Genomic DNA, 26,505 nt, shown 5'->3' with positions numbered 1-26,505 from the left:
AGATGGGCGGACTATTGAGGCCGCTACATTGAGCCCATCTCTATGGGAGATGCGGCTAATTTGGGTTAATTAGGGGGGGCAGTGGTGTAGGGACCTAAGGGTTTAAGTGAGATTAGTCAGTGATGCAGTGGGTACTTGTTGCTTAGTATATGGTGCATAGACAGTACATTGGGGGGGGGGGGGGGGAGTTTTGTTTATCTCTTTATTGCTTTTTGCAAAATATGTATATTAAATTTCAAAAGATTTATTTTTGTATTGTTAAAGGTGGCAGTTAGACTCTGGGGTACAGAGCTCTGCATTGTATTCGTAATGTGACGCAATAATTTTTTAATATTTTTTTTAAAAGAGCTTCCATCTAGCTCAAAACACCAGACAATGATGACCCGTTTCCCCACTATTATTCCTTCTTACGAGTGAACCCCTACTCCATGATAACAGAAATAACTCTATAATCAAAGAATTTCCCTTTCCTTTTGGTGACAAGAAACTAGCAGCTTATGCAGACTATGTTCTAACATTCTCTTCAGACGTTGAAGTGGCCGTCCCAGAAATCCTAAAAATTATGGAAAAATATGCCAGTGTATCAGGCCTCTAGCTCAAACCTTTAATGGCCACCCAGTCATCTAAAATACCTTGGCATTGAATTAAAAAACAATCTAGATTCCTCTAAAGAACACAGTGAATCCTCCTTATTGAACAAAGGTAAGGAGCTTCTATAAGCCTGGCCCCCTAGACATGTCACGTGGTGGAGTCAGATAGAAACTGTTAAAATAATGGTGGTGCCACTAAACAACTTTATACTAGGGATGTTCCCGCTCGTCCTTTCCTCAAACCTTCATAAAACCATAATCAATTCAATATATTTTATTTGTAAGGATAAAAGAGCTAGAATTTCCCTTGAGAAAGCCAAAAAGGTGTACTAGGCCTACCAGATTTTAATAAACACCAAAAAGCCTTTCTAACAAAAAAGGAACAAACATGGTTAAAGTCCAGTGATTCATCTGCCCTTCATACGTGGCAGTTGTCTTATTTAGTCAAACCCCTCTGCCTAATTAACACACTTATATTAAAAACACTTAAGTCCTGCACTCATTCCTGAACATTTAAAACCAGATAGCTGCCATCAAAATTCTTGATAAATATTTTCCAAACCATATAAAAGGTTCTGAGTGCCCCTTGTTACAGTTTAATTCACTCTTAACAATAGACGGTCGCACAGTCTTTTGGGGAAAATGGGCCTCTGCAGGCATCTTTCTGATTAAATATCTTGGTACACCAGACATTCCACTATAGCATGCCATGCTATGCGAGAAATTCAAGTTCCAACCAACTGACTTCTATAACTTCCTCAAACTCAAAGTTGCACTCAGTAAAAATAGGATTACTCCAGCATCAGACTACATCAACTTTCTCAATAATCTAGAGCATAGCTTTTACAATATTCAAAGCTCAAAACCAAATAATAGTCACATCCAAGGGAAATGGGAAACCTTTGCTTTAGCTAATATTATCCCTTTCCCAACTGAGACTGAATGGGAGCACCTATGAAACTCACTCCTCTTATATAAGAACCTCCCTCTTCTTTACCAATGCAAATTCTAGACTATTTATGGATGCCTCTGAACACCAGATAAGATGAACAGACTGGGAATAACAAGCTCCAACAAATGTTGGCACTGCGCAGATGACATAGGAGACTTTCATCCCTTACTGTTCAGCTGCAATTCCATCAAAGACTACTGAAATAACATTGAACTCCCATTTAACATAATTCTCTACACTAACATTTCTCTTAATCATTTCATGGAGATTTTAGGACCATATGCATCAAGGCGAGCGGCAAGGACGGCCTGTGAGCGAGGCAGTCACTCCCGTTTTTGTACCTTACTCCCAGTACGGAATTTCTTTTATTTGCCTCTGATTTTTATTTCTTTTAATCTTTTTAACACTGTTGGTCACTGTTTGCTATCTTACCTGCGGGTGCTTGCTCTGTCATTTTGCCTTCCCGCACCGGTCCGACGCGGCAATTAGTGCCGTTGCGCGGGGGTGGGTTAGGCTTGAGCAGCACTTCCGCTTCCTGGGGCGGCTTGGCTAGTGACCTATAGGGGGAGGAGAGATCTATATTGCGCATGCTTGGGCGGGCACGCCAAACACAAGCCCGTCCGCGACCGGCCGGGAGGCGGGGCCAGAACCCCTGCCCGACTGAGAGCCACCTGTAGGTATACCTCTGAGCAACTTATGGCCTTACGCCCCCCCCCTATCTTGGAGCAGTGTAAACATAGCATCCCGGCAGGGAACAAATGGCATAAGTGCAGCTGTTGCCCCTTTATGTCTGCGACTAGCTTCAGAACCAAAGATAACCAAGTCCTGAACTGCTCTTTGATAAATTGTAGGTCCCTATGGAAACATAAACATGAAATTTGTGATTATTTGAGAGACGCCCAGGCAGACGTATTATTCCTTACGGAGACCTGGTTAAATGAGGACTCGGCTCCTGATATTCTGGAAATCCTCCCTCAGGACTATGGTATTACTAGAATTAATCGCATGCCCAATAGAGGTGGAGGAATCGCCATTATTTATAGGCTAACTATCCAATGCACCCTGGAACGCACAGCGATTGAGGAGTGTGAAGCTGGGCACTTTTCCATCACGGTACCCTTTAATTGTTGTATGAAGGGGTTCCTGATATATCGCCCTCCGGGGCCTTACACACGCTTTGCGCCCAGCCTGATAGAGCAAATAATGCAGCCTGCTCTACGATATGCCAAGTTGCTATTGGTGGGGGATTTGAATCTGCATTTTGATGATCCTTCTAACAATGGTGCGCAGGAGGTCTGCCAGGCATTGGCTGACCTCCATTTGACACTCAGATCCAACCTTCCCACTCACCAACTTGGCCACTTATTGGATCCGATCTTTGCCAACTGGGATGCTTTGCAAATTCAAGACCCTATCCCAGTTACATGGTCTGACCACTTTTGGGTCCCTTTTGGGATCATGTTGCCACAGTCCGCTGTGTTGTATAAAAAGGGTACCCCCAAATTGGTGAGGAATTGGGCTAAGTTCTCTACACTCTGCTTCAATACGGCCCTACTAAGGGGCGGGCCGCCTGGGGGTACTGATATCGAGTCTGCATGTGAGGCACTTGATAAACGCATCCTGATGGCACTGGATAGCCGTCTCCTTGGTCACTGAAAGCATCAGGTAGGCAGCGTAAAACCACTCCCTGGTTTAGCAATGAACTTAGAACTGCTAAATCAGCTTGGAAGCGCCTTGAGAGAGCCTGGAGGAGAAACTATGATGGATCTTCTAAAACTGATTATAAACTTAGCTTACAAAAATACCATGCCTTGATTAGAAAAGCGCGGGCCACCTATTATAGTATGCGGATTGAGACAGCTGAGAACTCCTCGAAAGAACTTTCCACTATTTTCAAAGAGATCACATCATTGGCAAGAGTAACAGCTCCTGATGTCAGTTCTGCTGACTCCTGTGATAGGATAGCGTTTTTTTTTGCGGAGAAGGCGGGAACGATTTACGCTGCTTTCCCCGATTCTGCTCAACAGGATGGTATAAACAGTAACGGGGTCCGCCGGTTTCCAGAGGCGGATTGCCTCTGTGACCGTGGAGTCCCCAGTAGGGACATACTTAACAAAATAATCCATAGTATTAAGTCCGGCTCACCTAGTGATCCGGCCTCCCCTAAGGTTCTTAGTGAGAGTTTAGATGTTATAGAGCCCTACATTAGACATCTTCTTGAGCTCTCTTTCTCATCAGGAGTTGTCCCTAAAAGTTGGAAAACAGCCACTGTCATTCCTCTAAAAAGAAACCTAACATCTGCATGAGTCAATTGGATAATCTTCGTCCCATCTCTCTCTTGCCCTACTTCGCGAAAGTAGCCGAGAAGGTGGCTAACATCCAACTGACTGTGCACATTAATTATCATGACCTTCTCCATCCACCCTACACAATCTGGCTTCCGTGCCACTTATTCTACAGGATCGACTTTGCTTTTATCTACTGAAGCGATCCGTAGGCAGATAGATGCAGGACAGACAGTTGCTCTAGTCCTTTTAGATCTCAGTGCCGCTTTTGACACTGTTGCCCATCACACACTGCTACAACGTCTGAGAGAAGATGGTGTGGGGGGCAGGGCGTTGGAGTGGTTCTGTTCCTTTCTATGTGATCGTAGTTTTCAGGTGGCACTGAAACCTTTCCTATCTAAAAGCGTCAAGTTGGACCAAGGGGTGCCTCAGGGCTCCATACTGAGCCCAACTCTCTACAATCGCTACATTGCCCCTTTGGCTGAGATTGTGGGGAAGTTTGGTGTCAGTATCGTGTCGTATGCTGACGACACTCAACTTGTGGTGACTCTTACTCAAGATTCAGATGAGGCAGCACTGAATTTCTCAATGTGTCTTCAGGAATTGGCGTCCTGGATGGCCTTAAATTGCCTCAAATTGAATGGCAACAAAACAGAGGATTTAGTGGTGGGTAGGGCCCCCTCGATCTGCTCCTCTGCCTGGTGGCCCCAAACCTTGGGCCCCCAAGGATCAGGTACAAAACCTGGGGATGTGGTTGGACACTACATTGTCCTTTGAGACTCACACCAGGCGAGTGACGGGAATGTTGGGGTCCTGCGCACCCTTCGGAAGACATTGGATATACTACCCGTGTCAGCCAGAAAAACGATGGTTCATGCCCTTGTGACGTCCCGTCTTGATTACAGTAATGTTCTGTACTTGGGTGCTAATATTAAATGTGTTCAGAGACTCCAGCGCATCCAGAATGCGGCTGCACGCCTCGTACTAATGCTCCCAAGAAGAGCGTCATCTAGCATGGCCCTGGCCTCCCTGCATTGGCACCCGGTGAGGGAGCGGGTTTTGTTCAAAGACATGTGTATTCGCCATCATATTATACAGAAGATGGGACCTTCTTATCTGCATGACCTCCTTACTCCGTATGCTCCCACACGGGACCTAAGATCCAGTGGGACGGGTCTGGTCAGCATCCCAAGGATTAGGAGAGCCAGGATGGGCGGACGCTCTTTTAGTTTTCTAGCAGCCACCCACTGGAATATGCTTCCTACAGAGCGCCGGTTGGATTCGTCCAAGATTGCTATTCGGAAAAAGCTCAAAACGTGGCTCTTCCCATCTGACCACTCTGTCTGACCTCTCTCTCTCTGTGCTGTTTTTTTTCCTCACTGTCTAAACCGGGTTCTTGTCCTTGTCGCAGCGCAGGGACGCACTAGCTAGTGTAGCCATGCGCTTTATAAATTTGTTTTGATTGATTGATTGATGCATCAAACATGCAACCTATACTCAACAACTGGGATGTCTACCTTCTTAGTTTGCTATCAACCGTTGGGATCAAAACCATACTAGCAGGCTAGGAAAAATGCAAACCTCTCCCACCACACATGGAGGCCATATATCTGCTTCATAAGAAGTGCTGACAACACCCTTTCTCTTCACCCATATCTTCAACCTTCCATACATAGGCCCCCCTCCAAATTCATGATCATCAAATAATGCTCAACCGATACACATTCTACTCATGCCAGTGAATGTCTTTTATATTTCTATTATGGCTATTGTAACTTATGATGACCATGTGCACGTCTCTCTTATCAGACAAGGTACTTGTTTTTCTCCTATTATGTTGTGATTTTGAATATGAAACTCAATAAAAAAAAAAAACTGAACTTAAAAATAAAATCCCATCAAAAGAACAAGTTGTTTACCGTCGATAGTGGTCTTTCTGGAGAATACTCTATCTAACGTGGATTACTCACCTCTTTCAATCCCCCTCCTTCTGTGGAATGGGCTCCGCATCTTAGGACGCGGTCAAGCTTCAGGAAAAAAACCTAACTGCAGCATGCAATGGTGGTTCGTATATGTGGCTCCATTCGTCACTTCCAGAGTAGAATGAATTCTGTACAGAGTTGCACAGTGTCAAATACCGCCACACTCCAGCACTGTTTTGTGTGTTTCCGGCTCAAGTCTGCCACCTGGGGATATTCACTTGGTGAGGAATCTTTGGTTAAATAGAATATCCTTCAGAAAGACCGCTATTGAAGGCAAGTAACTTGTTCACCATGTCTTCACATGCATTATATTATCGATTGCAATCTGTAAGACTCTTTTCTTCTGTTTCAGGGAGGTAATAGAAAAGAAACCAGAGAAATTTAAGATTGAATGTTTAAATGACATCAAGAGTTTATTTTCTTCCTGCAACCAACCTTTTTATGCTGCCTTTGGTAACCGACCCAACGTAAGTATGCACAGATATGAAATGTAAAATTGACTGCATGTTGCGTGAAATGAGCTTGTGCAACTGACATTTGACAGCTTCTACATAAGTCTTCTCCTGGAAGCAGTTCAGTTTGTATGGCCTGGTATTTTGAAGAAAGGTGCCACATTCTTTGCCTCTTGTAGATACATGCTAAATCTAAGTAAATAAATATCTGGATGGAATTTATCAATGTAGAAGGAAATGAATGTTTCTGCACATTGATTGCAAGTGTTACCATTTGTACCATTGTGATACTCTCAGTACTGGAGGGATTGAGCTGCTGAATGGAAAAGAGGCCTTTGGTGCAGAGAGATTGCTATATCGTGAGGCCAGAGAAACCACTCAGTGGTACTCTCAAGAATCTTTCTGAGAAAGTGTTATCCTTTCCCAAGAACTAGACTTTTTTTAACCCAGTAGGGCCTGCTCCCCGGGTGCATCTTCCTACCGTTCTGTAATTCGAAAGAGTACAGAAGTTATGGAACTACCGCTGCCCACAGTAGCAACAAAATCTGTCATTCTCCCAGAGGTCCCACAGACCACACCTTGGAGCTACCTTCTAGAACTACCACTGCCCACATAGTAGCAAAATCTGCTATTCTCACAGAGGTCACACCTCGGAGCCACTTGTTTCAATTTATGAGACTCTCTTAGACCCTGTACTCACTGCATGGACAAAGCCATCCTCCGCTCCGGGCCTTAATAGATCAATCGCCAGGCGGTATAGACCAGCTCCGGGTGACCCTTTATTTTTGTCAGAGCACCCTTCCCCAGAAAATCTTATTATTCATGCTTCAAGCCTCTTCTCTCCTGTCCCATGACACTTTTCCTACTGCCCCAGAGGATAGGGGGTCTAAAAAATGGAGGTTTGGCCAAGAGCATCTTTGCGACGGGGAGCCTTGCACTTAAGTCCTATTAGGGCACTATGTACTTGCACTGTTCGATATGGTGAACACACTCATTCCTAATCTTCTCCAGGACTCCAGTTCTTCTTCCAGGACCTCATCAGAGATGGTGAAGCAGTATCTGGACAGGTAATCTAGCCAGGTCTGTACACAGAGGATTCGGTTGTCATAGTTTGCAGGCACGCCTACCTCTGAACATTAAGATTTTCCTCCACTGTCCAGTTGTCTCTCCTGGACCTCCCCTTAGAAGGCACCAAACTACTTTGGGAGAAGGCTTTCTCAGTTTTGAAATATTTTAAGGCTAGTTCTTCCACGGCCCATTCCCTTAGTCTGCAACCCCAAAAGAAAGACTTCTTTGAGTTTTGAAAGTTTTGTGGCTTTGGGAGAGGGCCCAACTTTCCGCCAAGCTGCCCTTGCTCAGCAGCAGGCCCAGGATGCCATCCTGTGCCAGTACAGGGGCCACCGAAAAGGTAGAGAACATCCAGCCACCAATACAATCACTCTCTCTCCAGCCACCACAGGGAAGCAGCTCCAATTTCTCCCTTGTTGGCTTGCTCAATACTGATGGGAGGTGAGGTTTCCTTTTTCCAAAGGCCTAGAAGGCCATAACTTCAAACCACTGGGTCTTACAAACTGTGGAAAAGGATATACACTACCCATCTACTAGTTACCTTCTGACCCCCCACCCAATACCACAGCGACAGGTGCCTCTATCCTGGAGTGGGTTGCTGATCTAGAGGAACTAGAGCTCAGAGGCCCTTGGTCTCCAGAGTTTCATATAAATGTTCTAGAACGGAAGGTGTTCCCCTGGTGCTGAAGGCTTTTCTCCCTTCCCTTCGCGATTGATCAATCCAAATCTTGAGAGACTGTGACCGCGATGTGGTGTATCAGCAAGCATGGAGTAAGGTCCCAGGTTCTGTGCCGAGAAGCCCTGAGAATCTGGTGGGTGCAGAGCCACAGAATGTGGCTTGTGTCGAATTGGTTCATTGAACATAAGAGCAGACGACCTGAGTCTGCATCTTTTTGCCAACAACAAGTGGTGTCTCCACCTGGAGGTAGTGAAGGGCATTTTCAATCTTTGGGGCTTGCCTCATGTGGATCTTTTCACCACTCATTCCAATTTGCATTGCCTGGAATTCTGTACCCTCCAGCATCTGATCAAGGAGCGTTCAAGCGCACGTTGTGGTTAAAGTGGAACTTGCCTTTCCACTTCATGTTTTCTCCCATGCCCTTGATTCCTCAGGCTCAGGGAGGTCCCCCATGACAGTGCCCAAGTCAAACTAGTGGCCCAGGATTGGCTGAGAAGGGTGTGGTATTCAGACCTTTTATACCTCACCATGTGTGCCCTGCATCATCAGTTAGAAGGGAAGGTTTTACACCCACATCTTAAGAACCTGCACTTTCAGGCATGGAGATTGAGTGAGAACACATATCTGTATTTAAGCTACCTGATGACGTTGTGGATGTGGATCTTCTCTTCTTTCTTCCCCCAAATCAACGTTCACTGGTAGATGGCAAAAGTTTGTAGCTTGGAGTGTAAATCATCAAAATGACCACTTGGAAGCACGGCTATCTGACATCCTCAGATCCACGCTTTCTCTAGGACAGCAGAGGCTGTGCTGTGGGTACAGCGAAGTGATATCTGGTGACCTTGTCTACCTTCCTGTGTCTTCCGGCTCAACCGTCCCTTTTCAAGTCCCCCATTGTTAAGCGATTTATGAACGGTCAGATCAATATGTTCCCTCACACTCCTTTTATTATGCCACATTGAGATTTAAATCTGGTTCTAACTATTTTAATGGGAGCTTTATTTGAGCCTCTTCACGGTTGTTTATTAAATCTTTTAATGATTAAAACAGTTTTTCTTGTCCCTTCTGCTATGCAGGTCAGTAAGTTGCAACTACTTTCCTTCAAACTCTCATTCACCACTTTCTGCCTCAACAAGTTAGTCCTGAGAACCAGGGCTGCTTTTCTTCTAAAGGTGGTGACCCCATTCTATCTGGGTCAGTCAGTAATATGTCCTCCTCGTGTCGCCCTCCTCACCCTCCCAAGGTGGAGAAGAGGCTGCATATGCTGGACCCTAATGGGAGCAGAAAGATTGTCATTGATTACACAAAGGACGTCTGGGGGAATGACCAGCTTTTTACAGGGTATGAAGAAAAGAGGAGCAGGAAAGCTGTGCAAAAAAGGGCATTGTCTAGATGGATTATGTTGTGTATCAAAATCTGCTATGACATGGCCTGTAAAGATCTAGCTGCCGGGTGAAGCCAGCCACTGTGGAGCTAGCCCCCGATGACTGTGGACTTTGGACCATGCATATGCTTCGAAAGTTGCTTACTGGCCAGTTTGCTGATTGGAGGAATGCCTTGGGGTATTGGGATCTGTTGTATACTTGAAGACCTGTGATACTAGAGGACTTTCTGTTCTACCAGTCCCCTTGGTTTTGAAGGGGCTGCCAAGTTGCTGGAGCCGCGTGTGCTGACTAGAAATCCAACTCCCATGTGGCTTCCTTCCAGTTCAGACTCCCCTAATGGCCATCACAGAACACTTCCTCCTTCACCCGCTAAAGAACAGTGACTTATCGGGGCGTGGCTTTGACGGCAGAGCCGATGGCTGCCTGATTGCGTCTCGCTTTCTCGAACGGAGACTGAATGAAGCGTCTCAAGAGACAGCGCGATTATCATAGTAGAACACCAGGATTCGATTAAGGCTGGTGTGCTGCTGTTGGAGGTTACATCGGCTTTAAACAATGAGGGCTGTGGAGTGCAAATAAAAGGAAATAATTCTCGACGTGAGAAGAACGGCAGTTTTACAAAATGGCAGATCGAAGGCTTTGTTGTTGCTGTCCTTGTAAGAGTTTCGAACTAGTGATCCCAGCCTCTCCAATCAGCTGAGACTTATGGACAAGAATTATTTCACCTCTACTAACGGTATTTATACCATTGTTCGATCCTTTGTAGTTGCGGTGTTCGCCATTAAACGAGGCCTGACTAAAAAATGGCAGCGATGCTGGTGGTGCAATGATCTGAGCTTAATTGTTGCATGTGGGGTGCCGAGCGGATTAAATGCTTGTGCATTCTTAGTTGTTGCAGAGTGGAGCCCTTTATGAAACACTGGATGGAGGGTCTGTTTGGATGCTAGCTGCCATTCCACGAGTGACGCTGACCTTAAAAAGGCGACCTCAGATCGATGTGGAGACTTGATCTGTTTCTACTGAACGCTGCAGTTCTACTGCATTTACAAAGTGTCATTGTATCAGTGCTCATGGTGAGGGTGATGTCATTTACCCATTGAGTTTATATGCCAGCTGGTAGCCCTCTGCTGTGTGAGTGTATTTTGCTGCTGTTCTGGTCTGCATTTCATACGGGGTTTCCTCACCAATACCCCACGCTATTCTCTGCTCTGGTACTTCTAACACCAAATTGAACAGGGTCTTAGCCCCTGTTTCCATATCGCTCATAATGGCTGAAAAGGAGTCTAAGATTCAGTATAAGTAGAATAAGGGAGAACCTGCACTATCTGACTCCCCTATCAAAGCCAAAGCTGATATTACCAGCACCATGGACATGATTCTTAAAAAATTAGCGGAGGTCCACGAATTAGCTAAGTCCACTAAACAGACCACGGACACTATGAAGCTAGAACTAACTGCCATACGTGCGGACATGAATACGATTAACTCTAAAATAAAGGCTGCTGAACAAAGTATTAACAATGTTGAAGATTTCTCCTTTAAATCATGCAAAGAGCTGAAATCACTCAGGGACTTGAAAACCAACCTTAAAAAACAAGCAGCCGAGCAGGGGCAACATCAGAATTTTAGGTTTCTCAGAAGGATCAGAAGATGCCGCGGGGTCATGTCTTGCCTTCTTGGAAGACTGGATCCCTCTGTTCACTGGTTTAAAATTCTCCAATCCTCTAGAGCTTGATTGGGCACACAGAGTCCCATCTTTTCCGTCTGGGTCACGGATAACAACAAGACCTATCATCTGTAGGCCTTTGAGGTTTCAACACACTGAAGCTATTCTCAACTATGCCTGTAAAACTCGTCAACTCATTTGGAATGGCCACAAAGTAATCTTCACGCAGGACTACTCTAAACCTACTGTGGAAATAAGGAAGTGTTTTCTTGGCTTACGAGCTAGGCTAAGAGACAAAAATATCCAGTTCTCTGGGTAGAGGAGTTGGCCTAACGGCTAGGGCGCTTGACCTCGGACCTGGGGAATTGGGTTCGAGTCTCGGTAATGACGCTGAACATCCTGCGATTCTGGGCAAATCACGTAATCTCCCCGTGCCAAACAAAAAAAAATGAATGTGTGTCCTCATGTAACGTAACTGGTGCTATGTAAAGCGCTCTGATACCTGATTGGATTCGGGTCAAGTTCGCGCTATATAAAACTCTGGAGGAAAAAAAAAAAAAGTTCTTCTTTTTTGGCCCCACTAAATTTAGAATCTGAAAGAGACACGTTAGTGATAGATTCCTTACCTTAGAATATCCCCAGGCGTCAGACTGGATCCGGAAAGTTTTTTCGTTCGCAGTACCCCTGCGCGTCTGTAGGTTGCGTCATACGGCTCCGCGTCCGTCGCTGGCGTCGTATGCGCTGAGATGACATCACAGAGACTACTTAGGTGCCACCCATGCGCGCAGACGTCAGTTCTTCCTTTTTCCACGCCAGTAAGCGCAGATCTGGTTAGAGCACGTACCGTAGTCACTTTTTGAGACTTTTTGTCTCCTGTAAGTTTGAGTTTGGTGAACCCAGATGAGTTGGAAGGCTCAACTTCCTGGGAGGTGAGCACCAAACAGAATAGGGTCAGAGCGGAGCAACAGAGTGTGACATGGGAGGCACAAAACAACAAAATCTCATATTGGGTCCACCACACAGTAGAAACATGCTACGCCTGGGGATATTCTAAGGTAAGGAATCTATCACTAACGTGTCTCTTTCAAGGTTTTAAGTCTTGTGGGGCCTGCCGGCGCAATATATGGATGGCGGACCCCCACAACATCTGTCTGGAGAGCAACCACAATTCTTGGGCCTGCATGGACTGTGAGGCCATGGCCCCGAAGGCTTTGAGGGAGCGGCGCCGGAAGCTGTTTGAGGTCAGGAACGCGTCCCCGTGCCGTTCGCGGCCACCATCATCGCTCCTCGAGCTCCAAGACTTCACCCTCGGATTCGGGTAAGAGACGACCCAAAAAGAAGTCGAAGAAGCATTGTCGCTCTCCGATGTGTCCCCCTGTCGCTCCCTGGATGTGGTCGAGGGGGACGGGAGTCCCACGGCCTACCCACCTTACCCGGGTCCGTCGTCGACTCCCGCTCAGGTGCAAGAATTTCTTGCCACCTTGGACTACCTGTTTAAGCCTCGGGCTCCTGGCGCGCCGGCAGGAGCCCGAGGCTTAAACAGGTAGCCCCGCGGTCCCGTGTCTGGATCCTGTCGGGCCGACGGCTCCCACCCCAGCGCCGCTGGCTCTGGCCACGGCACCACAAGGTCCCGCACTGCCAGCTCCAGCCCCAGCGCCGCCCTCGGCTCCGCCACCGCAGTGGGTACCATTTGTCCCGCCCCTGCCCAGGTTCTCTGACACTTTTGTCCCTACCTGGGACTCACACTGTGACATAGCACCGGTCCGGCGCCGTTTGTTCCTTCCCCAGTCCCTGCCGCCGCAGCCTGTCCCGCATGCGTCGGACATGGAGGATGACTGGGAGGGGTCCAATGACCCACTTGCTCATCAGTGTGTCTCCGAGCAGGACTGGGCATCGAGTTAGAGGAGGCCGGCGGCCTCGATCTCTCTTCTGACCCGGGATTTGCCTCTCCTCCGCCTACCATGGAGGAGGGCGCCTCGTACACGATGGTGCTTCGTCGGGCCGCTGAGGTTCTCCACCTTGATCTCCCTACGGTGGCCTTGAAGACTAATCTCCTCACTGAGGTGCTCCAGACGGCGTCCACTTCGTCGGAGCCCCAGCTGCCAATTAACAACGCCCTCACTGATGTCTTGCTGGGCACTTGGTCGAGGCCAGCCACAGGGGCCCCGGTGGATAAGAATGTCGCCAGGCATCATCGCCTGGCGCCGGGTGACCCTGCTTTTCTGACCAATCATCCTACGCCCGAGAGCCTGGTCATCCAAGCTTCGACGTCCCAGAGTGCCTTTCCCACGGCTCCGTTGGATAAGGACTCTAAGAAGCTGGAGCAGTTCGGCAAGCGGTTGTTCTCTTCGGCCAGCTTAGAGCTGCGGTCAGTGAACACCGCATGCCTCTTGGGCCGCTATTCCCACGTGATGTGGGATGCCGTTGCACAAGTGTTGCCTCAGTGTCCTGAAGAGGCCCAAGCTGTGCTGTCTCAAGCTGTTGCCGAGGGTAAGGATGCGATTAAGTTCGCCATTCGGTGTGGTTTGCACACCGCGGACTCACTAGGTAGAGCCATTTCTACGACTGTGGCGCTTCGTCGCCACGCCTGGTTGAGATCTACCGGGTTCTCGCAAGATGTACAAAGCTCACCCATGGACATGCCCTTTGATGGCACCCGCCTGTTTGGCGATAACGCCGACAGTGCGCTGGAGCGTTTTAAGGACTCGCGGGCTACGGCCAAGTCCTTAGGTCTTTCCACGAAAAGCCCAGCTACTCCTGGTTTTCGTTCCTTTCGTGGCAACGGCAGGGGTGCCCAGGCGCTTTCCTTCAGCAAACCTGTGCAGAACCAACCACAGTGCGGCCGCGGCTTCCGCAGGGGCAGGTCTTGGAATCAGCGTGGGGGTCAGTCCAATTCCGCCCCCGCTGCTTCTGACTCCAAACCTTCCTAATCCGAGCTTTGTGGAGCACCCCACTCCAGTGGGTGGCAGGAAGTTACGACCCTCTTGGCCAAGGGGGCCATTGAGAGTGTTCCTGGGACGGAAGTAGGGAGTGGTTGTCATTCCCACTACTTTCTGGTCCCCAAGAAGGACAAAGGGGGTCTACGTCCCTTCTTGGACCTCCGGAACGTCAACTTCTTCCTCCGGAAGGAGAAGTTCAAAATGCTGACTCTGGCTCAGGTCTTGGCTGCCCTCGACCCTGGAGACTGGAAGGTAGCGTTGGACTTGCAGGACGCATATTTACAGAGCCCCGTCCTGCCAGCTCACCGGCGTTACCTGTGGTTCACGGTAGGCCACGAGCATTTTCAATTTGCCGTGCTCCCCTTTGGCCTTCCCAGCGCACCTCGGTTGTTCACGAAAGTGATGGTGGTGGTAGCAGCTCATCTGCGCAGGTCAGGGTTGTCAGTCTTCCCCTACCTCAACGACTGGTTGTTGAAGGCGGGCTCGCCCCAGACAGTCGTCTCCCACCTTCAGACTACGGCCGATCTCAAGCATTTGCTGGGGTTCTCCAACAACGTGCCGAAGTCACACCTGAGTCCCTCTCAGCAGCTTTCCTTCATAGGAGCGGTTCTGGATTCAACGCGGTTTGGGGTTTATCCTCCCGAGCAGCAAGTCTGGGATATTCAGGCTATGATTCCGATCTTTCAGCCTCTATCCCGGGTTTCAGTCAGGATGACCCTCCGGCTCCTGGGCCTGATGGCCTCCTGCATCCTGGATCTTGAAGGGCACTGCACGGCAATTGCAGTGGTGGCTCACGAATCGCGATTGGGTCAATGGCAGATCCCTCTCCCTTCCCAAACCGGAGCACACAGTGGTGACGGATGCGTCCCTCTTGGGATGGGGAGGCCACTTGGGAGAGGCGTTGATCAGAGGACTCTGGTCTCCGGCGAAGTCCCAGCTCCATATCAACCTTTTGAAGCTGCGGGTGATCCGACTTGCGCTGAAGGCATTCCTTCCCTCTGTCTGGAGAAGTGTGGTGCAGGTGTTCACGGACAACACCACCGCCATGTGGGTGGGGTCGTGGACCATATGTGAGGAGGCGCTGCACCTCTGGACATGGCTGGAACATCAAGGCATTACCTTGGTGGTTCAACACCTGGCAGGTTCTCTGAACGCCAGGGCGGACGAACTCAGCCGCTGGTGCTTGATGGATCACGAATGGCGTCTGCACTCGGACATGGCGCAAGGTCTCTTTCAACAGTGGGGAGAGCCTTGGTTGGATCTATGCGCCACTGAAGAGAACAGACAATTTCATCAGTTCTGCGCGTTGGAATTTCCAAGGCGGCACTCGCTCGGCGATGCTTTTCGTCACGAGTGGAGTTGCGGTCTGTTGTACGCCTTTCCGCCTATACCACTTCTGCCCAGAGTGCTGAAGAAGATTCGGCGCAACCGGGCACAAGTCATCCTTGTGGCTCCGGACTGGGCACGAAGATACTGGTATCTCGAGCTACTCTGCATGGCACTTGATCCCCTGATCCATCTGCCTCTTCGGGAGGATCTTTTGTCGCAGCAGCAGGGGACGGTCCTCCACCCGAACCTGTCCAGCCTCCTCCTCCATGCGTGGAGATTGAGCAGCGACAGTTGACCGCTTTCAATCTTCGTCCCGAAGTCTGTGATGTCATTCTGGCAGCCAGGCGTCCATCCACTAAGACGGTGTACGCCTGCCGGTGGAACAAGTTTGTGGCGTGGTGCACAGCGCAGTCTGCGGATCCTCTTTCTGCCCCTCTTTCTGAGGTCCTTCTGTTCCTATTATCTTTGGCCCAGCAGGGCTCTGCTCTGGGCACAATCAAAGGTTATCTTTCGGCCATCTCTGCCTTTCTAGAATTCCAGATCAGCCTTCTCTCTTTAAGTCTCCGGTTGTTAACCGTTTCCTGAAAGGCCTTACGCACACGTTCCCCCCCCCCGTGCCTTTCGTAATGCCTCAATGGGACTTAAATCTTGTCTTGACCTATCTGATGTGCGCTCCCTTTGAGCCCCTTCATACCTGTCCTTTACGTCTTCTCACTCTCAAGACGGCTGTCCTGGTAGCTATCACCTCTGCCAGAAGAGTGAGTGTGCTCCAGGCTCTTTCTTCTAAATCTTCTTTCCTTTCTGTTCATCCGGCCAAGGTGGTTTTAAGGACCCGTCCTTTTTTGCCAAAGGTTGTCACACCCTTCCACATCGGGCAGACCATCACCTTGCCCACCTTCTTTCAGCCTCCACATCCCTCGAAAGAGGAAGAGAGGCTCCACCGTCTGGACCCAAAACGTGCGCTCTCATTCTATCTGACGCACACACAGCAGTCCCGGGTGAATGACCAGCTCTTTGTTGGCTACGTGGGTGCCAAAAAAGGTCGGGCTGTTCACAAACTGACCATCTTTCGGTGGGTCGTTCTGTGCATCAAAGCATGTTACTCGTTGGCGAAGAAGGAGCCTCCTGTGGGGCTGCATGCCCATTCTACCAGGGCAACGGCAGCCACTACTGCCTTGGGACGCAGCGTTCCCTTGCAGGATATTTGTCAGGCAGCTACGTGGGCCTCGCTGCACACGTTTACCAAGCATTACTGCCTTGACAGTGAAGTACGGAGAGACGGCTTCTTTGGCCGGTCTGTTCTCCGTGGCTTTCTGGTGTAATCTATTCGCAGACCTACCACCGGGGTTGGTATTGCTGGGGTACCTATTCTAAGGTAAGGCATCTATCACTAACGTGTCTCTTTCAGATGCACAAGTTACTACTTGTGTAACGATATAGCTGTAAGAGACATTAGTTAGTGATAGATTCTTTACCGCTCCACCCATCCTCCCTGTTCTGCGAATTGATTCTAGGGTTAAGGTCTGTGGGAGCTCGGTGCGCTTCGCGCACCGAGCACCCACGGTTCGCAGTGCGTGCCGTGCGCGCACCTCGCGATTTAAAAAAAAAAAATGTTTTTTTCTCCCTTGGGGGTCCTTCTGTGACCCCCTGACCAAGGATAGGGGGTCAGGAACTGTCCACTCTGCCCCCTTTTCACGTTCTCCACCTTTTTTTTTCACCCCCTCAGACTGCGAGAGACAAAATGGCGGCCGACACTTCCTGGTTTCGACCGATTCGAATGTTTACCGACATCTAACAACCAATCAGAATTGCGCTCGCGCATGGCAGGGTGCGCGCACAGTGCGCGCACGGTGCGCGCGTATAGATATTGATATGCTTTTAAATGATATTTTCACAGGAAATACTGAACAGATTTACACCAGACCTGCAAAAGGCACTTCCTTGACCTTATGGCTACCTCTCTGCCAAATTTCACGTAATTCTGTTCAGCCGTTCGGGCTGTAGCTGCGACTAAAGGTCCTATGGAAAAATGCATGGGGAAAACGCGTTTTGGGACCCCCCCTTTTTCTCGGCCCCCGCTTGACGAATCACCCCGAGACTTTCAGGGTAGGAGCTGAGCGGAGCGCCCCATTCATTTTGAAAATTTCGCGAGGATTCGTCAACCGGCGCCAAAGTTATTCAAAATAGAATTTTGAGATTTCCTATGGAAACTAGGTTGTAACTATAACTATCTACTGGCGACCGCCAGTAGATTATATATATATATATATTACCTACTGGCGATAGCCAGTAGGTAGTTATAGTTAGGACCACGTTTCCATAGGAAAACCTCAACATTCTATTTTGAATAACTTTGGCGCCGGTCGACGAATCCTCGCGAATTTCTCAAAATAGGTGGGGCGCTACGCTCCGCTCCTACCCTGAAAGTCTCGGGGGGATTCGTCAAGCGGGGGCTGAGATAAAAGGGGGGTCCCAAAACGCGTTTTTCCCATGCATTTTTCCATAGGACCTTTAGAACGAGCTACAGCCCGAATGGCTGAACAGAATTACTCAAAATTTGGCAGAGAGGTAGTCCCTAGGTCAAGGAAGTGCCTTTTGTAGGTTTGGTGTAAATCTGTTCAGTAGATTCTGAGAAAATAGCCTTTAAATCAATATATATATCTGAGCCAGCTTACGGTACGCTTACCGTACGCTTACGGTAAGCGTACGGTGGCGTGCGCGAGCGCGATTCTGATTGGCTCTTAGATCTTAGTAAACATTCGAATCGGCCGAAACCAGGAAGCGGCGGCCGCCATTTTGTCTCTCGCACTGAGAGAGATTTTTAAAATCGGAAGCCCAAAAACATGTAAAGGGGCTGTTTTGACAACTCCCTCCCACATAGTCATGTTGAGGGAGTCCCCAAACATCCCCCATGTGCAAAAACGGTTTTATTTTTTTTTCGGCAATTTCGCGGGGTACGCTTACCGTACGCTTACGGTAAGCGTACGGTAAAAAAATAAAAATAAAAAAAACACTATCCACACTTACCCCACCCCCTGTGCTTTTGGTGGCCGAAAAAACTTAGCATTTAAAAAACCGTACTAATTCACTGAAAAAACCATAGGTTTCACACACGTTATAGTTAGGAATTAGCATTTAAAAAACCTTGCAAATTCACTGAAAAAACCATAGGTTTCACACATGTTATAGTTAGTGGAAATTTTACTGATAAAAAACCAATGAAATTGCCCCGTTATAGTTAGCGCAGGCAACTATAACTCACGCGACCGCAATCCTCTGCTGATGACATATGTGTCTTTATGAAAAAAAAATATTTGTAATATATGTATAGCTAAAAATGTATGGAAGAAGACATGGGCAAATAAGTGTCTAAATACAGTATTAGCATCAGCAGAGGATTGTGGTCGCGTGAGTTATAGTTGCCTGCGCTAACTATAACGGGGCAATTTCATTGGTTTTTTATCAGTAAAATTTCCACTAACTATAACATGTGTGAAACCTATGGTTTTTTCAGTGAATTTGCAAGGTTTTTTAAATGCTAATTCCTAACTATAACGTGTGTGAAACCTATGGTTTTTTCAGTGAATATATATATATATATATATTCACTGAAAAAACCATAGGTTTCAGGGGTGTTATAGTTAGCTGGACTTTTCACTTGTACAAAACCATTGAAATTCCCCCGTTATAGTTAGTTCAGCTAACTATAACTCGCGCGCCCGCAATGCACTGCTGATGACGTCACATATTACATCACTCATGACATGGTCAGTGACATCACTCATGACATCACTGATGACATCTCAAATGACATCACTGATGACATCACTGATGACATCATCCAGTGAATGTGTGTTATTCTGAAAATTAAATATGTTTTATATATGTATATCTCAAGGTCGATGGAAGAATAAATGGGTATATAAGTGTCTAAATGGATGATTTGTTTTTGAAAAATTGATTGTGTAACTGACTGATTAAGTGTATCATAGTGAATACATGGCTTAGTGAGTAATGTTTAAATATGTAAATATCTGTATCAGTCTCTCACTTTGTGTATAAGTGGCTGCATGGGTTGGTGAGTAGCTACATGGGTGTCTATATAGGTTATTAGTTGGTTTTTTGAGTATCAGTCTGAGTGTCTGCATGGTTCGGTGGGGGTATTACGTAGTGCATAGGTGCATGAATGAGTGACTCACTGTTTGTATGTGTTGAACACAGTATGTGTGCAGGACTGTATGGGTGGATGAGTGTGTGTATGGGTGTGTTAGTGAGTGAATGACTGTCTCAATAGTGTCTTTATGAGTAACTACATATGTTTTAAACTAGTATATGTGACTATTGGTGTATATATGTGAGTATATGTGAGAGTGAGAGATTGAAAGAGTTCCTGTATGAATAAGTATGTGTTTCTATAAGTGATTGTTTAAAAGACTAAGTATGTGTAAGTTTCCGTAGAAGTAAGTGTGGTGGTGTGTGTATAACTGTATATGCAAGTAAATGTATGTTTGATTCTTTATTAGCATGAGTGACTATGTGTGTGAGTAACTATGGATGAGTGGCATTGTGTAACAGGATGTATAGGTGTATGAGTACATATGATGAGTGAGTACATGTATGAGTGACTGTATTGGACTGTTGGTGAATGAGTGGATGTGTATGTGGATCTTAGAATTACTGAAGAGGTTGTTGTAACTGGTATTGGTATGTCCATTGTTTTGAAAATTTTAGTCTCTATTTTTGAATGTGTGTATCAAAGGTTATATTAGGGTGAGAGGAGGTCTGCCACTCTATCACAAGGATGATGTCATCAGTGATGTCATCAGTGATGTCATTTGAGATGTCATCAGTGATGTCATGAGTGATGTCACTGACCATGTCATGAGTGATGTAATATGTGACGTCATCAGCAGTGCATTGCGGGCGCGCGAGTTATAGTTAGCTGAACTAACTATAACGGGGGAATTTCAATGGTTTTGTACAAGTGAAAAGTCCAGCTAACTATAACACCCCTGAAACCTATGGTTTTTTCAGTGAATTTCTGAGGTTTTTTAAATGCTAATTCCTAACTATAACGTGCCTGAAACCTATGGTTTTTTCTGTTAATTTCAAAGGTTTTTTAAATGCTAATTTCTAACTATGCCTACAGAGATAGGACATGTGAAGAAAGAAGAAAAAATGCACAGAAAGAAACAAAAGAAGTGCAGAAAGAAGCAACAGAAGTCCTCAAATACGAAGATAAGTGCAGGAAGAAGGATAACGTGCAGAAAGAACAAAAAGAAGAGCAGAAAGAAGCCTTGTTGCAAAATCATCCTGTACCCTCAACTTTTTCAGACGGATACTGGTGGTAACTGAGTCTGACTACCCAGTCCTAGAGCCAGTGCTATGTTAAAAGACACTTAGAATACAGTGAAAACACCTACATACACTAGGGAACATTATGCGTTGGGGTCCCCCTGTGATTAGCCTTACCTCCTCTATAAACCCCTAGTATATAATAGGGCATGGGGATTAAAACTACCTCTTAAAACAGGCCACAGGGCGTTTTTGCACACGTTAACTCAGGCCCCGTCCCCTCCTTTCACCATTGTGTAAACACGCCCTGTGTCCGTTTTTAGTTGGGAGATTAAGTTCATTTGAGTCCTGAGGGTCCCTAGGGTCCAACTAGCCCACTAGGTACCTCCAGTAAGTGCCACAGAGCTGCGTTGCAGAGAGGTGTAAAAAGTGGCACGGCCTGGACCACCTCTCTGCAATGCAGCTCAGTGGCGCTTACTGGAAGCACTTGGTGGGCTAGTTAGCCCCCAGGGGCCCTCAGTATTGAAGGGAAATTATATCCCCAATTTAAAACGTGCCATGGTGCGTGTTTGCACACGTCACCTCAGGCCCCGTCCCCTCCCTTCACCACTGTGTAAACGCGCCCTGTGGCTGTTCTAAGTTGAGAGATTAAGTCCCCTTGAATCCTAAGGGTCCCTAGGGTCACACTAGACCACTAGGTACCTCCAGTAAGCGCCACAGAGCTGCGTTGCAGAGAGGTGTAAAAAGGGGCTTGGCCTCAGAACACCTGTCTGCAGCGCAGCTCCCTGGCGCATACTGGAGATGCCTGTTGGGGGCGCGTTTGCAGAGTACTGCATGGAGGGGGCATGGCCCCCGGCACGATGCCAGTCTTTTATTTATTTTATTTTTTTAAGAAGGGGGGCTGTGTGGTTCCCCTTCTTATTCTAATTTATTGGCCCTGATGACCCCATCCCCCAGGGCCTGTCTCCTAATTATATTTTTTTGACCCCAATCCCCAGGGCCGGCCACTGTTTTTTATTATTTTTAAAAAATATATATTTATAGACACACCTAGGACATGCTGGACAAACCGTACGTACCTATCACCATGACGATTTGCGTGATATTCATTAAAAGGTGACTATGCATGCAATTAATCCACGTGGAATGTATTTACACCACTAGTGAAGCTCTGACATGTCTGATGCTCTACCGTGCCTAATCCCGGTAGACACCCTTGTCGTTTATTTATACAAACATGGGTAGCTATTGACGGGCACATTTAATACACATGCACACCAAGCCATTCAAAGGGGATTCGACAAAAATTCGACAAACTATGCAAGAAACCCCCCTCACAGTTAATAAAACACACATCCACTGCCGGATGTGTAATACTTTTTATTTTACTCTCTGGAAAGGGGACGAACATCACTTGCGAGTCACAGCACGCTCCTGACAGAGCCCAATGCTGTGTTACACCCACCATTGCCTGCCGAGTGCCACACACCTCTGTATTGTATTCCACTAGCTAGTGCATATGCTATGACACTCTCTAGCCCATGTGCACTGGAACACCACCCCGTGAAAATGTCATGCCACACTTGTCTTCGCACGGGTTATATTGCCCCATCTAACGTGCCTTCCTCGATGCCTATGTTATAACGCACAGTGCTATGCCATACATATTACAATTTGGGATCCATATCTTTGTCACAGTGCATATGCAACGTTACACTCCCCAGCACATATTTTATATTACAACTTTAGAGACTAGTTAGGTTACACAACACTGCCCTGTGCATATTACACTCCAAGGCGCATATCGCATAGCACACGCTAGTGCCTGTGCTATCTCGCGCTCTCCAATGAATCTGTCATTGCGCACAATGTATTGCATATTATATTTCACGCCTGGTTCATCTTATATCACACTTTTTGGTGCATAGTTTATACCATACACTATATCTAGTTTTCATTTTCAATCGTGCTCTCAGGACTATGTTCTATATAACACTGTGTTCACCTACCCTTTTCACGGGCATTACATTTTGCGATAGGGGGTGGAGGGTCAGGGGGTGTTTTTGCCAAGTGAGCCCGGAGTCACAGTCACTAACGTCTTCTTCTTCCTGAATAAAAGTGAGATTATGCTGCATACTTGTTCATATTTTAAGTAGTTTGCACAGACAAAATGTTTTAAAAACAATAAAGTTTCTAATACCCGCCTTCTCTGAACAGTTAGCTTGCTGCCCCATCCCCCTCCTCCCTATCCTCTGTTGTGTGAATCCATGGACTAGCCTCCTCCCTCCTGCCATGCATGGTCTGATGTGCTGCCACTGCCCTCAATTTAGTATGATGTACCAGTCCACTCCTCCTGCCCTCCATTGCCCAATTCTAAGCCCCATCATTGACCTCCTGCTTAAACTCTGTGCTTAGCTTGCTGCCCCTATTCTCCTTCCCCCTGCCCTCCGATGTCTTTGTGCATGCCCCTGCTCCATCCTTTTTGCCCACCATGTCCCATGGACCTGCCACTCCTATCTACTCTGAGTGTTCTGTTGAGCTGCCACTCCCCTCCCACCTGCCTAGCATTGTCAGATGACTGTAACCTGTCCCTGCCACCTCCACCCTGCCTGTCCACATGCCATGCCTCTATCCTCTTCCTCCTGTCCTACATGGTCCATTGTACTGCCACACCCTTCTGCCCTCCCTGGTCTGTTGTGCTGCAACTGCTCCTCCTGCCTGCCCCGTGTGGTCTGTTGTGAGGCCCCTTCCCCTGAACTTTCTTGTCTGTGCACAGGTCCTGACCCTCCCTTCTATCCTCCATCGTCCTTTGTGCATGCCCCTGCACCCTCCTTCTTGCCCATCATAGCCATTGTGCTGCCACTAACCCTCCCACTTGCCATGCATGGTCTTCTGTGCTGCCATGGCCCCTCCCACCTTCCCTGTGTGGTCAGTTAGCTGCCCCTGACCCCCTCCCACCTTCCCTCCATGGTCTGTGTGTATGCCATCACAGTCTCACTGTTGCTCTTCATGTTGTGTCTTGCTTCTAGTGCCCATCCTGCCTGACCTCCATGGCCATCTTGCTGCTCCTGCCCTGCCCCCTTGCCCCCAGCCCTCTGTTTACATGTGCAGACCCCTACTCCCTCCCTCCTGGCTTGTCTGTTCCATTGTAATGCCCCTGATCCGTCCCTCCTGCCCTTTATGGTCTGTTATGCTGCAGCCTTCTCTCCTGTCTGTCCATTATGGTCAGCTAGCTACCATTGCCTCTTGCCCCTCTGTTCTCTGTTGTCCATGTGCATGGTCCTGTCCCCTCCCTCTTGCTTTCTATGGATTGTTGTGCTGCACTCCCGTCCTGCATGCCCTGTGTGGTGTATTGTGCTGCTGCAAACCCTGATGCCTGCCCTGCAGGGTCAGTTTGGTGCACCTCTCCATGTCTCTCCTGTCCTCTGTTATCCAAGTCCATGTCCCTATCCCATTTCCTTCCATGATCCAATGTACCATACTTGCGAACATTTTGAACTTGGTAAGAGGGAGATTTTGAAAAAAAACTGGGGTATTGATTTTCCCCTTTGAGTTACATTGAAAAAGAGGATATTGTAGACAGGAGACAGATCAAATAAAGCCCATTTGAGCTTAAAAACATTGGACGTTTCCTGGCTGAATCGGGTCTGTTGGCATGTATGGTTGTACTACCATTGCCTCTTCCTTCTGCCCACAATGGTCTATTACATTGCCACAGCCTTGAAGGAGGGTAGATTTTGTATCACAGGGGGCCCCTGGCCCGTTCTGTCCACACCTGAAGTATGAGACCCTTGTCCTTGCCCTGCCAGCCGCATTTGTAGGCCGTATTAAATTGACCAGCGGGTCCTGTGTTGCTATATAATTATCCTGAGACATCCTTACCACTCAGCCAGCATAAAACCCCTGTGTAGGCCCTTCTGTTCAATATGTAGGCCTCTTTGTTAAATTGACCATAGCTCTGCAATTTTAGTGTATAGCAGTCTGAAGGCAGGTCTGCGAGGCCTTCTGCTCCAAACTAGTAGCCCCCACCCTACCCGAGTGCTCCGTGCTCGGTATCAAAGTTCAACATCCCCCTGAAGCTGTCGACATACAGTAGGCTGCATCCTGGACTGGTACTTGCTTCCTGGGCAGGTTTCCCGCTTTTAAGGAAGTGGCAACCGCAGGGCGTCAAGTTAGGAGAACTGAGGAGATTTTATACATGAATATATTGAATTCCTGTACAATACCCATTATTTTCTGCTTGCTCTATGGAACTTACGATAAGCGATTGGCCTGAGCGACTGACCTTTTCACCCAGTCCATTGTCAGCATTAAGTGGGTAAATGACGAAATGTCTGGTAAAATCTGCAGACGAAGCTTTTGGGTAGCATACGTAGGTAGATGTAGCGTGCAAAGGAGCCCACAAAATGATATAAAAAGGGAGCACCCACAGATATCGACGGACAACCTCGCCGTCTGTATGTAGGTTAACAGGCTGTGCAGGTTTTCCCCAAGAACTGGGAGCTCTTGTCTTCCTTTGCTTAAAATGTCTTGCTCGGCTTTGCTTGAAGTATCTTATTCTATTTTACCTATATGAAATGTCATGTTATGTTTAACCATTGTTCTCTTTACTTTTGCATTTAAAAGATGTTGTATTGTAATTGCAGGAATGCTTGCTCTAAGAGTAAATGTGAGTGTCCCTAGGTAACATTTTCCTTGGTGTAACTTGTTTCTCATGATGCATTTATAGATGTGTTTTCTCTCTCTCTCTGTCAGTCCATTAATTGAGATACAGAGAATATCATGACAGCTGTATGATTATCTGGATTCTGTATTTTGTACTTTAGGTCTCTATTCTGTGGTTTCTTTGAAGTTGCATCTTCTCATTAAACTGCCATTGTATTCTGCCTCCAATTCCATGTCTCATATGTCTGTTTTCTTCATTTTTGGAGCAAGCGTTCCTAGGCACCCCGGCTCAAATTAAGGTGCCCCTTTTGTCCCTGACTCACTCTCCTGCTCAGTTCTGTGGTGGCTCCCGGGGCTCTGGGGACCGCCCCTAGCTTCCTTGACCCGTAATAGATCTTCCCTCCAACAGCCTCTCTTGCAAGTCCTGTATTGTTGGTTTGTTGCCCCTGCCCCCCTTTCCACTGCCCTCCATAGTCTGTTGTGCTTCCACGGCCCTTCCTGCCTGCTCAGTGTGGTTAAATTGTTGCCTTTGCACCCTCCTACCTGCCTTCAATTTTCAGAGTCCGTGCCCCTGGCCTCTGCCTCTCAACAGTATCCTAATGAACAACTAGATTGCTAACATTCTATATTTATTACAAAAGTGTGGAGCGCCTGACATCATCTTGATGTAATCAAAACTGTAATACCTAGAGCATTCCTTTAGAAAATACATATATGAGAGGGTCTTATTGGCATCAAAATTATGGTTAGTGCTCTACAAGACTTAAATAAGGACATATTTTCTGAGTTTTCAAATAGCGACAAAGCACTTTTAAATTATTTGTTATCTTTATGTTTTTTTATCTAGTTGACAACTTGATTAAATGTTGCACTTAGGGGAGAGGATGTGGTGTTACTTCCAGAACTGCAGACTTTGCAACTGGGGAACCAGGTTGAAGTTTCTGCGTCAGCTCGACATTCTGTGATTCTGGTCAAATCACCTAGTCTCCCCATGTCTACAACCAAAATGAATTTGTTCTTGTGTGATGTAACCAATGCTCATGTAAAGCACTCCAATACCTGACAAGTCTGCACTATATAACACTGCAAAAACACAAAATAATAAGTGTTTTGCACACTTCTGTCATTGGGCTATATTTGGGCTATATCTGGGTGATTTTGGGCTACATTTGGGCTCTTTTGTCTCCGGTGGCCATCTTGGGAGATTTATTTGTTATG

At 47.2% G+C, this 26,505-nt stretch overlaps 1 protein-coding gene across 2 annotated transcripts in view; it reads left to right on the top strand.

Annotated features, from left to right (window-relative positions):
• LPIN2 (lipin 2) overlaps positions 1–26,505 on the top strand; it is a 560,786-nt gene that overhangs the window by 462,712 nt on the left and 71,569 nt on the right. For both annotated transcript variants that reach the window (XM_085605827.1, XM_085605826.1), the window contains exon 18: positions 6,162–6,276. In XM_085605827.1, coding sequence (XP_085461953.1) covers positions 6,162–6,276 — 115 coding nt within the window. The remainder of the gene's footprint in view (positions 1–6,161; positions 6,277–26,505) is intronic.

Source organism: Triturus cristatus, chromosome 5_1 (assembly GCF_964204655.1).
Source record: "Triturus cristatus chromosome 5_1, aTriCri1.1, whole genome shotgun sequence".
Lineage (NCBI taxonomy): Eukaryota > Metazoa > Chordata > Amphibia > Caudata > Salamandridae > Triturus > Triturus cristatus.
Note: the sequence above shows the minus strand (reverse complement) of the source record. Positions and strands in the feature narration are given on the sequence as shown.